We start from the raw sequence: 16,733 nt of genomic DNA, 5'->3' as shown, positions 1-16,733 counted from the left end.
GTGGGATATCAATAAATTAACAAAAAGGCAATCCGTATAATGTCCACAGCTTGTGATTTCTAAAGACCTCAAACCTCTGAATCACACTTTCGGCGCATTGCTCATGGTGTGTAGGAGCTTTTATTTTGAAAAACAAACGTACCGGAAAAGATTCCTCATAGGTGCGGATGCAAAGATGGCGGAAGAGGAGAGCCAGTTTGAAGAATTTGAGCAAATAGACTTTTTAAGAGATAGACATGTACGGTTCTTCCAGAGAACACTTCAGGTGTTGCCTGAGAGATATGCCTCGTTGGAAACGACCAGGTGAGTTCACTGGAATGAACAGTGTTGCTTTAATTCACATGTTTTGTTGAAGAAGTTAACTAGCATTCACGCTAGCTGTGGCACACCAACCGTTTTGAATGGATGCTAGTGCTACTTAGCTTAGCGTGCTTGCTAACATCAGCAATGCTGGTGAAGTTATGACAGATTGACTGTTGTAAAACAGGGAACTAACGGTACTACGGGGAACGACGCCCTGTGAAAGTCATTAGTTAACGTTAGTAACAAGGCTATATTATCATAGGAATAAGACCTCAAGCTAAATGATCTGTGTACTTGATGAGGTTCTTCATTTGTGAGCTTAAAATTTGTATTTTAGTTAGCTCAGCTTCTTTTACAAACTGAACTCAAGCAACAGCCTTGTACAAGCTAATCAGACTGTTTTTAAATAATTGTTTTGAGTCAGGTTTTACCATCCTATAATGTCACTGTTCACAGCCACAGTTTACATTGTTTCTCATTTGTTGCATAGCTCTGTATATATTGTAGCTTTTTTAAAGGCTGATTAGAAACAAGTTAATAGATTGCCTTTTGCCCTTTTTTTCCAGGTTAACCATAATATTCTTCGCCCTGTCTGGTCTGGATGTGCTGGACGCTCTAGATGTGATTGACAGGAATGTCATGATTGAGTGGATCTACTCACTACAGGTTTTGCCCACAGAAGATCGTAAGTATCTCATGTCTTTCAACTTCTACAGCAGCGAATAAAAAGGTTGCTGCCAAATCAACTTATAAGGACTAAATTAAATGAAGCCTCATCCCCTCTGACTCACAGGGCTTTTAACAAAAAGGTGTTGTAATAATAAACTATGCAACAACTAATCTTCAGTATAATGATTTATAATGACTTAAATGCCCTGTTGAAAAAATGTTGTTGCATTAACTGCACAGATTAGTCCAGTTTCCCTGTTGTTATCCTCTGGACCAGAAATCCTGGTTCTAAATCGGCATTAGATGCCCATATGTTAAGGGTCATGTACAGAAAAGCATAACTTTATTAGTTTCATTTGCAAAAGACAGAAGCTGAAGCACTTTCTCAAAATGTAACTTTAAGATTGTTGTATTAATGTTGTGGGATATGTGTGTGGGTCTTTGGTGTCATCAGGGTGGCAGCCAAGGGGCTAACTAGGGGGCTGCTTGATTGGGTGCTCAGGACTAGTTAAAGTTTCTGACAATATGAGCTTTTCCTCAAGCATAAATCTGAGGAAAGTCTTGACAACTTCAGTGTCGTCTAATTTCAAAGACCGTGCGATATTTTTATTCATTTCTTTAACAGATATTGGCCTCCAGGTGTCCTCCGTAAAACTATTCCTCTTCCTGTCTTCATCAGGAAAAGTTTGTCCCTAAATATTTAATGACTTGTTTTTTCTGTCTCTAATAAGCCACTCTGTGCCATCTGTTTAGATGCCCAGTCAGTTAATTATTCAAAACATCAACAGAAATCATGTCGGGATAGCCGCGCTTGATTGGTCTCATTTATGCAGCTGCCATATGTTTGGCGTCTGGATGGTTTCTAGTCATTAGATGTGAAAATACAGCTTGGGAGGCACTTCCTTATGTATCAGCAAAATGGAAATACATTTTTAGTTTGAAGTTGTTGAAAGTTTTAACAGTGGTTGATGGGCGTGTTGTTGCTCTGTAATTGAGTGCAGGTGGTTTTAAGGTATGAATCTGTTTATGTCAAGGTAATCTATGTAAAATTTGTGTCTGCGTCTGTGCCAGCAGACTTCTGTCCCTGATGTGGTTTAAGGTAGCAAATCATATCAAACAACTGGTTAGAGGACAGCTTTGTTTACTATATTGGTATATTGAGAATACATGAATCATGCAGGCCTGTTGTAGTTATACAATTTGGAAAAGCACAAGCTCAAGATTAAGTGAGCGTAACACTTCCTATCACTCAGAGCAAAATGATAAATGTACATACATAAATGTAAAACTGTCAATCAGAAACGGGGGTATCATATGTGACATATTGTTTATAATAAAGCATGTTGTGCATTCTTTACTGTATGATAACATTTTGCTCAGTGTGTTTTGCTGTGTGTAATGTGCCTCTATAATGGCCAGTAGATGGCAGCAGCACCCTGTTTCAGCTTAAGCATCTCTGCAGCATCTTGCTGAAGGTCAATAGAACAAGGCCTAGTTTTTGAGACAAAGCAGAGTAGTCCTCTGTCTTGTTCATGTTTGTCTGACTTTATCTCTACCCGCTCTTCTCCTGTTATTCTCTTCCAGAAGCTAACTTAAGTCGTTGTGGGTTTCGAGGATCATCACATATTGGAATTCCTTACAGCACTAAGGTATTGCCCCTTCTTACACTGATCTGTAGTTTGACCAAAAATTGTGTTCAGTATGTAAAATGTGAAGAGTCCCATCCCTTTCCATATGGTCTTTATTTATCTCCTGTAATCCTGTGTATTCATCCTTTTCAAAATATTTTACAATTTAAGCCATTTCAATCATTGCACCAATCTGTTCCCTCATATCAGGGGGTCTGTCCCATTTACCAGTTTTATTAGCATCATCCCAGCATGTGCAATATTACCAGCCATTGTAATAGATGTGTAATGGCATTGCCAAGCTGGGTCATTATCCCCCATGAGGAATCATAGTGGAGCTAGAGATTTCACTCTCCAGATTTCAGTTTTTATTAACCAATATGATGTTTTTTTGTCTTTTACAGCAGTTGTATGAATAATTGTGATATTTTGTGCAGGGTCCAGGCGTGCTCCATCCATACGACAGCGGCCACGTAGCCATGACCTACACTGGGCTGTGCTCACTGCTAATACTGGGAGATGATCTGAGCAGGGTTAACAAACAGGCCTGTCTGGCTGGTCTCAGAGCACTGCAACTGGAGGACGGCAGGTGAGTGCACACAAACACATTCACATAAACAGATCTGCACACACCCTGATTTTCATTGCCACTTTTAATCTGACTCAGTACACCTGAGGTCATGTGAACCCCAGTGGTATTTATCTGGACTGACATTAACTCACGTTTGCTGCTACAACAGTAGTTTGTTCGCTCACACAAACAGACAAACACACGTAAAACGTGTTCTTCACACATTTATGTATCTGAGTTAACACTCTCTGCTTACAGGCTTTCTATTGTACACATGGTATGACCTAAATGCTGTAGTTTTGAGCTTACTTTCCACTGTTTGTGTAACTTTCTGTCCTTTCCTGTTCTTGCTTCCAGTTTCTACGCCGTGCCGGAAGGAAGTGAAAATGATATACGGTTTATCTACTGTGCTGCCAGTATCTGTTACATGCTGGACGACTGGTCAGGCATGGACATCCAGAAGGCCATCGAGTACATCAGAGGAAGTTTGGTAAGTGAGGAATAAGCTCTTGTAATCTGTGGGGAGAATATTACGTATTTGCTGCAGGCCTGCAGGAGTGTACATAATTAGACTTCCAGTATATTGAAGGCTAAGAGGACTGCCCCCTAATGGTACAACCTCTGTCTCTGCACCATTCAATGCAGTGCCTCTCCACTTCAATGGGGAGAACAGGCCACCCACCTTCAGTAGGTGGCACTCTGCCTAGAAATACCTCATTTATAATAAATGGGGTTGAGCAGCGCATCATGCTCTTAAAGCTGTAGCAGAGGTTTTTCCATCCAACAGGAGAAAACAACATGTTTTTAAGTTTATGATGTAGCACTTGAGGGATATTTTTTGTCAGATTGTTGACTGATCTTTAATTCAACCCGTACTTTAGCCTCAGTTTGTTTGTTTTTCCATGAGACTTTGGTTAGAGACATCAAAGCGACCTGCATGAGGTATTGCCTTCATGCTCATCGTCTCGGTATCTTCTACAAGTAAAGTCCCCAGAGCAGAGCAGAGAGATGGTTCTGTTTATCTTGAGACTTCTGCTTGTTTTAAGTTCGACATTAAACACACGAGTGTTTCATGACATAGCTTCTTAAATATTCACATGGTGTGTATGATGTTTCTCCGTCACCGATGCAAACATAAGAGATGGAGAGTGGAGGGAAAGTGCAATGAAATTAGTTGAAAGAAAACTGTGAAACATGCCCGGAAAGTATATATATCCACTGGCTGCAAACTTGTCCTTGGCAATGCAGTTGTAGGGTGAATCTAAGTATACGGCAGCCAACAAGTGAGAGGTGGAGTTGTGTTGAAAAGCACTAGAACAGAATAAAAGTTTACATGATATGGTAAAGTTTCTCTTAACATTTGGATGTCGCCAGGTATCAATTTACCAACCTAATTGTTAGGGTCTGTACAGACCAGACCAACAAGCAGACATGGACTCAATCTTGTTAGTTTTCCCCATGTGGCTGCCTCTGTTGCTGTTGGAACACAAATAAAAACATTACATCTTGTTATTTTAAATCCTCTTATTTATTTATATGTATGTAATTTTTAACTGCTTAGACTTCATTCCCCATTCATTCAGGAAAGATAGCAAGTTAGCATTGCAGGTGATGATGCATGAAGTTGTGGTTTGACCAGTTCGATCAAATGAGAATCCTCAGGACTCATTCAGAAAATGATGCAGCACATTTAAGCTGTTCGGTAAATAACATGTAAAACAGCTGTGAAGGCATGTCGGTGTGTGTTTGTGCTGACATCTTTACATTCAGTTTCAAATATATGATGCCTCACAAACCTCTTTCCATGCTCACATCACTGCCTTTCGTGCCAGATTAAATCCTAATTATAATTGAATGGCTCTTTCTTTGTTCTCTACACAGTCGTACGATAGTGGGTTTGGCCAGGGAGCAGGGCGAGAGTCACATGGTGAGTATGATCATCTCAAAATGGCTTATACTTCGTCACAGTTATCAGAAATGTGAGTTTGGGAGCTGTAGAATTTAGGAGACGACGAGTAAAATTGAACACACTTGGCAGCTCTAAATTTGTGAGTATCGTTTTGACTCAAAAGGTTCATATGAGATCAAAGTGTACGTGGGTGCGTTGGCGATGGCGTAGTAGAGGGCATAAAGCAGGCTGATGGGACTAACTGGTTTAAAGGATTAGCCAATAAAATCCATCTCTGTAGATACATAATCCCAGCCCCACTCAAATTAAACCTTATTATTCTGACACAAAAGCCTTCCTCCGACACCCCCACACACACAGATTCCAGAGCACTTCCTGGAACATACAAATATTCACCTTTTGACACAGTAAAGGTATAATTTTCTGTTTACTTTAGTTACAGAGAGCGAATTGGTAATTTCCATCCTTGTGATAAATTCAATATAATAACAGACTTCATTGAGACTCTCCTGCAGGCCAGCCAACTGTGTGTCTGAGGGCTGATCAAACATCAGTGCAGATATACAGAAGATGCCTGTTACCCATCCAAGTGTGTTTGTTCAACACCAAGACCTCCCACACCGTGTGCCTGAAATGTGTGCAGATTTTACACTACACTTTGTAGTTCATACATTTCCTCTCCTTTAGGCTACAGCATCTTTCTCCATTAAATACACTTAAAAAAAACCCTCCTTTTTTGATTTGAAATTACATAACAGTGTTATTATGACACCCATAGTTAGAGTAAGTGGTTTTGGATTCCCCCCACTGTGTTTGATCCAGGTTTATATTTATCCCCTCTGATGTCCCTTGGCCTCCAGCAGATAGCGAGCTAGACATGAATGATTGGAGAGGAGTGTAAAACGTTGGCAGATTTACACCCCTGACCCACGCACATCACCCCACCTTGTCTTTGTTACTCTCCCTCACACACAAAAACACACACAAACACAGATTAGCAGCCGGAGATGGAGATAGTCTTTGAGAATGGGTTAAAGGCACGGTGATAATGAGAGCAGTTGACAGCTGGGTCGTAGAAAGTGATGGATAGCTGCTGCTTGTTGCTGCACTGATAACAGCCTGTCATCAATCCATGAATACTCACGTCATGTGTGTATGAGTGTAACTTGAAGAAACTATGCATTCAGTCCTTAAATGTAAAGTGCTTTTAAAACAATTCTCTATATTAACCCACTCAGATGTCTAAAGGGATGGTTAAAGCATCTTTATTTCACTCAAAGTGTTTTGTTAACTTTCAAGGAAAGGTGAGGGAAATGAGAGTAGCAACATGCTATCTAATATTTGGCTTCAAAGGGGCCCACATGTAGACACACCCTTTATTTTTACTTCAGGGCCTTGTAATTATCTAGTTGTCTGTCATCAAAACATGTCAGGGTGAACCACTGGAACAGCTTCTCAATTATCTCACATTGTCAGAAATCCCTATCTCATTACACTGGAATCATTTGTGGAATTAATTATCATCAATCTTTCTATATACCTCCAGGTGGCTGGACATACTGCGCCATAGCCTCTCTGTGTCTGATGGGTCGACTGGAGGAAGCGCTGAGTCAGCGGGAGTTGGACCGGATCCGGCGCTGGTGCATCATGAGGCAGCAGACCGGCTTCCACGGGCGGCCCAACAAACCTGTAGATACATGCTACTCGTTTTGGGTTGGAGCTACGCTAGAGGTGAAGAGATACAGACCTACATTCTCACACACACTCGTGCATGCACTAACATGTTCAAAGTGAATTTGAGTATTTTACCTGTGCATTTGTGCGTCCTTGCACCATGTTCTCAATTAGTGATAGTGAAGTTCTGATGACATGCACTAATGTGGTCCATTTTTAAATAGCGCTGTCTAATCAACTGGGTTAATTACCCACATGCACAAACACACAACATAAAAGACGTGTGAGCAAACCTTTCAGCATGTGGGTCATTATTGTGCCAGAGGTACAAACATAGACGCATGGTCTAAAAACCGTGAGCTTAACTGCAAACAGCTATGAGTAAGCCTAGGACACACACACACACACACACACACACACACACTCTCACACACTTAAACAAACACAATGCAGGAAAACTGTGAATTTCTGGGTCAGAAGTGTGCCAGAGGGACGAATGTGCACACTCATACAAAATATTTGTATATGGCAGAAGTGAAGTATGGCAGACACTAAGGCTTGATATTTTCTCCACTTGTATCTATATATAGAGATAATATCAAGGGTTTGGTCACTGATTACAGTAACCCACCTTAGTGAAATTAAATCCAATGAAATAAGCATTGAATCACTGTCTAAACATCCTGAGCATCTTTGAATTGAAAATGTCTTTTAAACTGCTGCAACAAGCAACTCTGTTGTAAATACAAAATACGTCTGTAGTTTTTGTGTTTCTCCCAAATGTTATACCCCTTTCCCACCTAAATTTCGCGTGGTGACGCAGTTTTTTCAGACCCGGGAAGACCCTCTTATAAATGCAGATTGTCTCTTTTCCCATTGCCAGTGAAGTATACTCCTGTCATTTTCTTTTCTGCTGCATCACCGTCTGACGTCACCAACACGTCCGAAACAGGGTTAGTAAACAGTGAAGATGTTACGGTGGTTGCGTATTTATTGTATCTATTACTCATTCAGTCTTTGTATAAAACTCGGCACTGACAAATTTTGAACGATGTCCGAGCGCTGCTTGGACAGAGATGGGCGGAAGTTGTAGCTGAGATGACACGGAGTCGCAGAAGTAACCGACAGAGCATAGCATAGAGCCGGAAAGGGGGCGGAGATTAATGTATCGACGAGGGTTTTGTGTTCCCATCACTGCCGATCGGAGCCAAGGTGATAATTACCCGGGTCTACTGCAGAGTAATTTCACCCGGGTCTAAATGCAGATTGTAATCTTTCCCAATAAGGAAAAAAGCCGGGTGTTAGCGGGTATTAGTAGGTTTCTTGACCAGTGGGAAAATGACCTGATAGTAAAATTTCTTCCTTGTTCTCACCTTTTCTTTTACACTCTTCCCTCCACCCTCTCTCTCCCCCCCAGCTTTTAGATGTGTTTCAGTACACAAACTTTGACAAGAACAGGATCTTCATCCTCTCCACGCAGGATCGGTTGGTGGGGGGATTTGCCAAGTGGCCGGACAGCCATCCAGGTAAATGATTTGACCTACAGGGGGCAGTTAAGTCATCTGATAAAGTGCACAAATCCAAAGGACATACTATTTTGAAAGCTACAGGGGTGGAGTGGGGAGGAATGGCATATTTAAAGTCCATGTGATGGAAACAACTAGACAAACTGTTGTTGTTTATTTTCAATAGCTTTAAAGTTTTCCCATCAGAGACAAAAAGATGGCAGATCTAAGCAGTTGCAAAAATTTCTTTTCTTTTTCTCTTTGAGCTGAACGCTTTCTGCCCTGCCCTCCACAGGTGCAGAGAGGTCAGGGTGGAGTTGCGGGCGTCAGTTTTTACTTGAGATCAATGGAAAAACTCTTGTAACTCTAAACTTCAATGCCGCACATGCTTGTGTGTCTATGTGTTCTTGCTCAACTTGTAATGTGTAATTGATGAGGTGATTGTTCCTACGTAGCCCGAGGACAGAAGAGCTCGAGCTCCTCACGTTACAGGAACAAGACAGGGAAGAAACGATGAGGCAAAACAGAGGCTGTATTCATAAAACCTCGTAAATATCACAGAACAAAAGAGAGTTTTAGGAAATAAAAGGGACTCTGTTGCAGTGTGGGTACAGATAGTATTGGACTTGAACAGGGCAGTTGTGCAGAGCTACTGATATCCGAGAACTGGTCTGGGAAGATAGGAAGGTAACAATAACAGAGAACAGAAGAATGTGCTTTGTTTTTCTGAAGCAGATCTGGACACACAGTTGCTCTTTAAATTCAGCTTTAGTTTTCATAACAACATAAAACCAGAGTGGTTTAATTTCAGCCCAGATTGATTCGATTAAGTCTCAATAGAAGTGTTTGTTGTCATTAAACCAGGAAACAGATACCCAGCTCTCTAACTGTCTGATTTAATGGCTATAAAATATCTGCAGACGCTTCAGCGATGGACCAAAGATCTTATAAGAACTAGTTTCTGCCATTGCTCTTGTAAAGTGTCATCTGCTAACTATTGTAAGGGGTTTCCATGGCGGACCTTATGATAAACAACTGATGCCACATACAGGTTTTACCCATTTTATTTCGACAGCACAGCAGACCTATTTGACTTGACTCCACAAAGCCTCGTCCTTGCGGGTAACTGAATATAATCATCAAAAACTTCACAAATATTAATTGTAATCTTACCGGCAATCCACTTTAAGTACAGCGTTTGGATGCAGCACATAGGTTATCCCAATTCAAGCAGATCTGATGGCCACAGGGGGCAGCAGCCCATTAGTGTTAATCTTATCCCCCCCTAACCCCCTCTTTTGGTCTTTGGTCTTAATCTGACCATGAGAGAGGTTCTGATGTATTCTCATATCAATCATGAAATAAACAGCCAAAACTCTGAGGTGCTGCTGGGTGATGAGTCAACATTATGTGTTTCTTTTTTGAACAATTTATGATCTCAAACTAAATTCAAAAATAACTTTATGATTCAAATCTGGCCTCAAAACCTTTTGCAGACATGTCTTCTGTACAGCCTTGAGTCCCTCTGACTTCTGATTGATGCAGCTAATGGTGTTCCGATTGATTCTGATGCCTGTGTCCAACGATCTGTCATTTCATTATAATTTAATTACTGCTCCATTTACTTGCCTGTGCAGCTTTTACTCTGGTCCCAGGGGAAGGAAAGGGTCATGGGTCCATGAGATGTGCATTATTGATGTCTTTTTAGAGGAGCGAAACAACAAAAGCAATGCTTCTGCATAATGATGTTCTTTATGGGAAACTAGGTTATTGTTTTATTGATTCAGTAATGGAGATTAAGGTGACAAAAACCATTATCATCTTCTCTCTGATCAAGGCTACAAACCTGTCACATGCAGGTGCTTCTGCTGTGATGCATGTTACCATCTCTGACTTCCTTTCTCTCACTCTTTCATCCCCATTTCTTCCCCTCTACCCGCTTTCCCTCCATTTCCTGTCAACCAGACCCGCTCCACGCCTACTTAGGTCTGTGCGGTCTGTCTCTGATCGGAGAGCCCAGCCTGAGGAAGGTCCACCCAGCTCTTAACATCACCCAGAGAGCCTTTCAGCACCTCCAGCAGCTGCAGCAGACATGGAGGGACAGCACGGGCAGCTGCAGCAGACAACACTGACAGCAGGATGGCCCGCAGATTCTCTGTCTCTGAACAGGTTTGGTAATCAGGAACATTAGTCTGTCAAAGGAAAGTGGACTTTTGCTGTGTGTCTTGAAGATGTTTGGCAACTCATCTAAAAGGGCCTCCTCATTTCAGGAAGGTTTTAAAGACTCCTGTTTCACATGGAGCTCTCCATGTTAAGTGACTTTTTTTTGTTAAGCAATATTCGCCACACTTTTTTGCTGCCTTTTTATTAGTAGAAAGTAGGGAATTACAGTGTGCTTTGTGGATTGTGAGAGTAAAATTATGTGCCAGAAAGTCAAAGTTGAGCCGCTCAATTTTGCACACCTTTTTTAAGATGACGTTTTGGAAGCCTCCTGCTCTTTAGTCTCATACATACATACATACATACATACATACATACAAGTGTTACTACAACACCATCTGCTGTAAAGCTTCCTATCCAAGGATGATCAATGTGCAAGGATATAGGAAACAAACTCAAGGTAAACATTTACCACAATCTAAGCGGGGACACAGAGGAGGGCTTAGGGAAGATCTAAAATAACTGGTGGCTTCAGCAGCTGAAAACAAACGCGTAGCAAGTCAATTCCCATTTAATAAGAGCAGAACATCCAGAATTCTGCCCCAAAATATATAAAAACAATACACCAATAATTCAACAACAATTGTGGTCCATGTTGTTATTTTGGAGGAAACCTGCCATGTTTTCTTTGGATTAATATTCCTACATTCTCTGACAAAGGACCCTCTAAGGCACTATCCTCCCTGGACAGTATTTCTTTCTGCCCTCTTAACATCTCCATCCTTACGTTGCTCTTGAAACCTCTTCAAAGCCTTCAGCTCCCCAATCCCAAAGGTGATATCAGCCTAGCAGGTAAACTCTCTCTTTAGTTCCCTTCAGTTTCACCACTGCAGGCTTTGTTCAGTGATCAGATTTAAATCATAATCGAACTGCTGTGGTGAAATTAATGGAAAAGGCAGCAGAGAGCCAACAACAACCTTAAGGGCCAACGCTATGATTTAGAAAATACAATAAATAAGAAGATTAAACAATGAGTTTAGCTACAGGCTTTATCATTTTAGATCACAGAAAATGTAATTTACTGTTCATACTTCCCCTAAGGCCAACAGAAAAAGAGACTGGGCCTCTTAGGGGCAGGAAGGGCAAAATCCCATCTTTCCTGCAAGGTAGCATCTGTCAATTCTAGCCACAGATCCCACACAGACATCCCCTGACTCCTGAACCCTGAAACAGATCTGAGTTGCTTCTCCTTCAGCAGCTTCCATCCTCCCTGCAAGGCACCATCCAGCATGAAATCAATACAAGAAAAGATGAAACCGTGGCATCGTAACTTGGGGGAAATGTATTCTTTTAAAGAGCACGGAGGATTGACTTGTTATTTTGGGAACAGAAAGGACTCGGGGCAAAAACAAAGAACAATGCACATGAGCTGAATGTGCCACAGAACAATCTCACCAGACTTGTCACTTCCCCTTGAGTCTTAAAATGTCAGCTTCCACTGTTACCAGGGTTTGCACACCTGGACTCTCTGAAGCACGACCCATTGTCTGCACAGATGTTCATACAAGCAACCTTCAAGCCTTCCTTCCCTTGAGTTATTCTAAAAACTAGAAATAATGTCCTTAAAAGATCCTTACACAGGGACAAATTAAATTCTGTGCTGAGCTCAACCTGCTCCTCTTGCCTTCGGTGCTCTGAGTTCTGCCAGGCAACATTTCCAGCTTCACAGGTTCCTGCAGCCCCCTGCTGAAGCCACGCCCTTCTGAATATAAGGCCGCTTTCACAGTAAACACCTGCTTCTAAAATGGCGAGCGAGGAAGCGGCATGCACAGCAGGCCAGAAAATACAGTGGCCTGTCTTCAACATGTTACCTGCGGGAGTCTGCTGTGTTTTGCACCACTCCTGACAGAATATAAAAATAGCATCACCTCTCTGATTTTCCCTTCCCCTGTCTAAAATGAACCTGGCCTTGTGTCTCTTCCCGCCAAGTTGGCCTCGTTTTTTGGGTGTAGAAAGTAGAGCAGGGAAACAGAGGAAAGCAGAGAAGAGAGGGGAGGAGAGATGAATAAATAAATGATTTGAAACATCTATTATTAAGAGTCAACTGACGGAGGGTTGAATCTCCTCTCTGAACCCTGACCAATCCCTCAGCCTTGTTTTGGTGCAAAAAAACAATAGCTTTTAAGCAGCTGTGTCCAGTATTTCTTTATCATTTAATGTCACTTTGTTTTGCCTAAGACACAGTTTTGCTACAGCTACTCTTGCTGAACTTGCTGACTTCTCCCCTGCCAAATATTTGTAATAATGTCACCTTTGGGAAAGTTCAGGCTTGCCGAATTGAGCCTCAGACAATAACATCAGCTTTTGGATTATTAGTCTTTTAATGTTCTGGTATCTGACTTTTTTTGTGACTTAGTTATAAAATCTGAAATAAATCCAATTGGTCCTCCTGAGTCAAAAAACCACCAAAACAAAGCGATCATGTCTCCAGTGCATCTTCTGAATTGACTCGGTATTCAACCCCCTTCTGCTGGGATTTGTCAACGTACATTTAAAAGGACTGCTTCATAAAATTGAGTCTGAAATGTGCCTCATGTAACACTCTCCCGGGTAACTGCTTTTTTAAAGGTCTCTATATCAACAACAAGCCTGAACTGATAGCATAGCTTGGCTGTTTCTATAAGAAGACACTGAGTATACATGTTCTCTAGAGGGAACATAGTAAACCTTTGTAAACATTCAGGAAGTGGAACACCTACTCTGTAAACTAAATTTCCTCCTCCCGTCTTTGTAGAGTTCACTAATCCAATCAGACGTTAGCTGGCTTGTAAAGGTCATTTTACCTGCGCGTCTGATCGATGATGTTTTTTTTCCAGAAGGACGGAAGAATGAATTTAGACACAAGCCAAAAATGCTTACCCGACTTTAAACGGGATGACATTGGATGGATGGATCTGCCACTTACTGCAAATAAAGGCTGAATCCAATTAGCTGTTATATTGTGTCTCATTTTTGCTACATCACGCTGCAGTCGATGCTCTCAGTCCCACAGCATGAAAAGACAAGGCTTCGCGCTTGGAAGCTGCCTGCAGTGAAAGCTGTGTTCGGACGCTCAAGAGACATGAAATTTTGCATGTCTTTTTGGGAACCCTTGCTCTGCTGTCATCAACTAATATACATAATGTAATATTAAATAATGTAACAATAAATGTAATTGAATTTATTTTTTCTATGCTTTGTAGAGATATTGAGTGTAGATAAACATGTAAATGTCTATAAATATGTGACTTCTATTGTGCAAGTGCTCAAGATTAAAAACATGTTTACAGCTACAGCTAAGATCAGTGAGATGGTTAGAGGAATCGATGATGTATTATAGTACTTCAGCGCTGAATTGGAGGACAGTGACGTTGATTCTAGCTTGGCGGTGCATACTGTATTTATGGTGAATAAAAAGGCGTACTAACTTTTTCAATTCTTCTGCTTTCAGTGTTTTTGTTTGTGTGACTTACTTGCATATTTTGAATATCTCAGGATGGCTTCTGGTAAAAAACCTTTATTTTATCCCATGAATGAATGGAGCATGAATGTGCTCCGAATCCTTCATGGAGATGCATCTTTAAATTTGTGAGTTTTTACCTCCAGGGATCACGAGTGGGTCCAAATAGTTTTAAAGCAAACTGTGTTTTTTGAATAATCTTAATACAGATAAGAAATATGTGTCCTGACTGCGGACCTTCAAGGAATGGTCTTTAAGTTACCAAAATCATTATCATTTATCACCTTTGGACAATGATAGTGGTAGAATGACAGTGTTGGTTAATGGCCTGGTTGTGTCGCTTTCCTTGCATTTTGTCAACAACACATTCAAACTGGGCCCCTCCTCCTTGGCTCTTCGTCACCAGAAGCTCACTCTCACTTTCTCGTGCGAGAACACACCTACCCCGCCGAACTAACACCGACAGCATCACGGTTACCTTTGCGCTAGCATGCTAATCGCCGGTTACCTTTGCGCTAGCATGCTAGCCGCCAATTAGCTTGTCCTACCCGGTTTGAGGCACCTACATGTCCAACAGAAAGAAGGCCAACTCTGCATCGCTCTTTTGCCATGTTCGCTGGTCTGAATGGGGCCCAGTTGCTAATTTGAACCACTCCAACACACACCTATACACTGTGATTGGCTCAGGGAACCACAACAGCGTCACTCCTGAAAACGTTCCGTGCAAAGCAAAACAAGAGAATAGATGCAGAGGGAAGGGTCTCACAAGGGTCTGCACACACACTCACCAACACACATGTATAGAGGCCCATAAGTGATTATTTATATTATATTATATTTGTTAAAGCCTATATTTTATTTTTCAAGGAAAATGCTACTTATTTTACATTTAAGAAACCTCACAATCAAAGCCAAAATCATCTTCATTTGTACCACAAAAAAACCTAGGTCTTTGACCTTTTGACTTTCAACTTATTTCTTTTGAAATTTAATGTGTTTTTAAGTATTTTACTATTAATGCAAAACCATAAGTATGTATTACCTTTTGTTTTTGATGAAACAAGGACATATGTTGTTGTTGTTGTAACAAGAACATATGTTGTTGTTGCTCTCTTTGCCTGTCTCTATCCTGCATCTCCTTCTATCCCATTATCGGCCCATCCAGTCGAGGCAGATGGCTGTTCAACATGAGTCTGGTTCTGCTCGAGGTTTCTGCCTGTTAAAAGGAAGTTTTTCCTTGCCAATGTGCCGAATATTGCTAAGTGCTACTCATGGTGATTCATGTTGAGCCTCTCTTCAAATAACATAATAAAGAGTCGGTCTAGACCTGCTCTTTTTGTAAAGTGTCTCGAGATAACTTTGGTTATGATTTGGCGCTATACAAATACAATTCGATTAATTGATTTGAATGCCCAACTATTTTGCTAATCAACCTCTAGAGACCTTTTGAAGGGTCAAGTGTAACCATTTGGAGACAATTGGAGAAGATATCAGCTCCCTCTCAAATCATCTTGCATCCATACTTGCAGCTATACTCGTGTAATGTCAAGAAAACATCCTCATTGGCATCGTTAAGAGCTTAATGATTTTTTTTCACTGTGCTGGTCCTGTTACAGTAATACTTTAATAATACAATATTTTCATTATTAGTGCCGTTAAATCTTCTGTTAGTCCTGAGTGTTCATAACTATACGGGGAAGATATATTGTGTTCTAAATGGAAGCAGAATTAGAATAAGAGGCAGACATTGTAGTCACTGTTGGATAAAAGAAATAGATATAGCATCTCTGACATGTCGTCCTTGGTCAAATATGGCACTTTTACTCCCACGAGTGTGCATCATGTTTCTTATTCCTTTCAGGCTTAGGTGGGTTTTCCTTTCCTTTACTCATTCAACATGTAAGCAGCCTCAGGCCAAGTAAGAATAAAATGAAATCACTCATGTGGGCGATGTATGAATACCTCAAACAGCTGACTTTCTGTATAACCGACCTTTCACAGCAGACTGTGTGGCTGGATGGCTCAAAACTGCTCCATTTTTAACTTCAAAAATGACAACTGGTCAGCATTTAACCTGATTTGCCTCATTTGCCTCTCATTTTTTCTGCAGCGGGGATGAGCTCTGCTTCAAAGTAACACGGTCTGATGATGATGATTATGCTTCTGTTCTTTGCTAGGTCAGTGACTAAGGCACAATTAAGAGGCTTGGGGGAAGGGAAGTTTCACTGGATACAGGGCACACATGCAAACACACATATAGAGTCCCACAGGAGAGCTGCATAGCACAGTCACAGACCTCACTGTTGGCACTGATGAGGTAATTCAATCCAGGAAAATTTGGGCTAGCCGAGCTCAAAGATCCAATCTGAATGTAGAGAGTGATAACATATATAAACAGCACTCGATCACGATGATCATGATGTTTTATGTTTTCAAGTTTAGGTAGCAATTAAAAGAACAAAGGGAAAACAAGAATTGAAATGTGTTTCCTCCCCTGTGAATACAGCCAAACCCAGGTTAAAGCTGTCTGGAGATGCTCCCTCGACAGCCAGCTGTAGCAGCTGTAGTTTGGGTGTGGTTACTGTCTCTTGTTCAACAGACATCCTATACCTGTGTGCCACCAGAATTTTCTATGAGACATGTTTCCCTTTATAGCCAACAAGTAGGAGAAGCTGAGTTGAGAAAAACTCAAGTTTATATCTAGTTTTGTAAAGTTAATAAACTCTGTTGAATCTAGTATAGAAAAATATACAGCTAATCAAGTTAATTTATGTGCCATGCCAACCGAGGTGACAGAGCACTTGATGTTTTGATC

General features: G+C 41.1%; 1 protein-coding gene across 1 annotated transcript; it reads left to right on the top strand.

Moving 5' to 3' along the window:
- The first annotated feature begins 175 nt into the window (after positions 1-175).
- On the top strand, positions 176-13,874 carry pggt1b (protein geranylgeranyltransferase type I, beta subunit). Its single transcript, XM_069683849.1, has 9 exons — positions 176-303; positions 870-988; positions 2,557-2,621; positions 3,038-3,189; positions 3,529-3,661; positions 5,053-5,098; positions 6,627-6,811; positions 8,172-8,280; positions 10,225-13,874. Exons 1-9 carry the CDS (start codon positions 176-178, stop codon positions 10,389-10,391), a joined length of 1,104 nt encoding a protein of 367 aa, XP_069539950.1. The 3' UTR covers positions 10,392-13,874.
- The last annotated feature ends 2,859 nt before the right edge of the window (positions 13,875-16,733 follow it).

This window comes from Semicossyphus pulcher, unplaced genomic scaffold, assembly GCF_022749685.1.
Source record: "Semicossyphus pulcher isolate SPU_LCO1_2020_fin unplaced genomic scaffold, fSemPul1.0.p SCAF_6, whole genome shotgun sequence".
Taxonomy (NCBI): Eukaryota; Metazoa; Chordata; class Actinopteri; order Labriformes; family Labridae; genus Semicossyphus; species Semicossyphus pulcher.
The sequence above is the reverse complement of the archived record's forward strand: the minus strand, read 5'-3'. Positions and strand labels throughout refer to the sequence as shown.

Excerpts from the sequence above, each read along its gene's own strand:
- pggt1b (XM_069683849.1), top strand. The coding sequence starts at position 176 with ATGGCGGAAGAGGAGAGCCAGTTTGAAGAATTTGAGCAAATAGACTTT. Across the intron at positions 5,099-6,626 it reads AGCAGGGCGAGAGTCACATG|GTGGCTGGACATACTGCGCC; the intron begins GTGAGTATGATC and ends ATATACCTCCAG. Across the intron at positions 8,281-10,224 it reads GTGGCCGGACAGCCATCCAG|ACCCGCTCCACGCCTACTTA; the intron begins GTAAATGATTTG and ends CCTGTCAACCAG.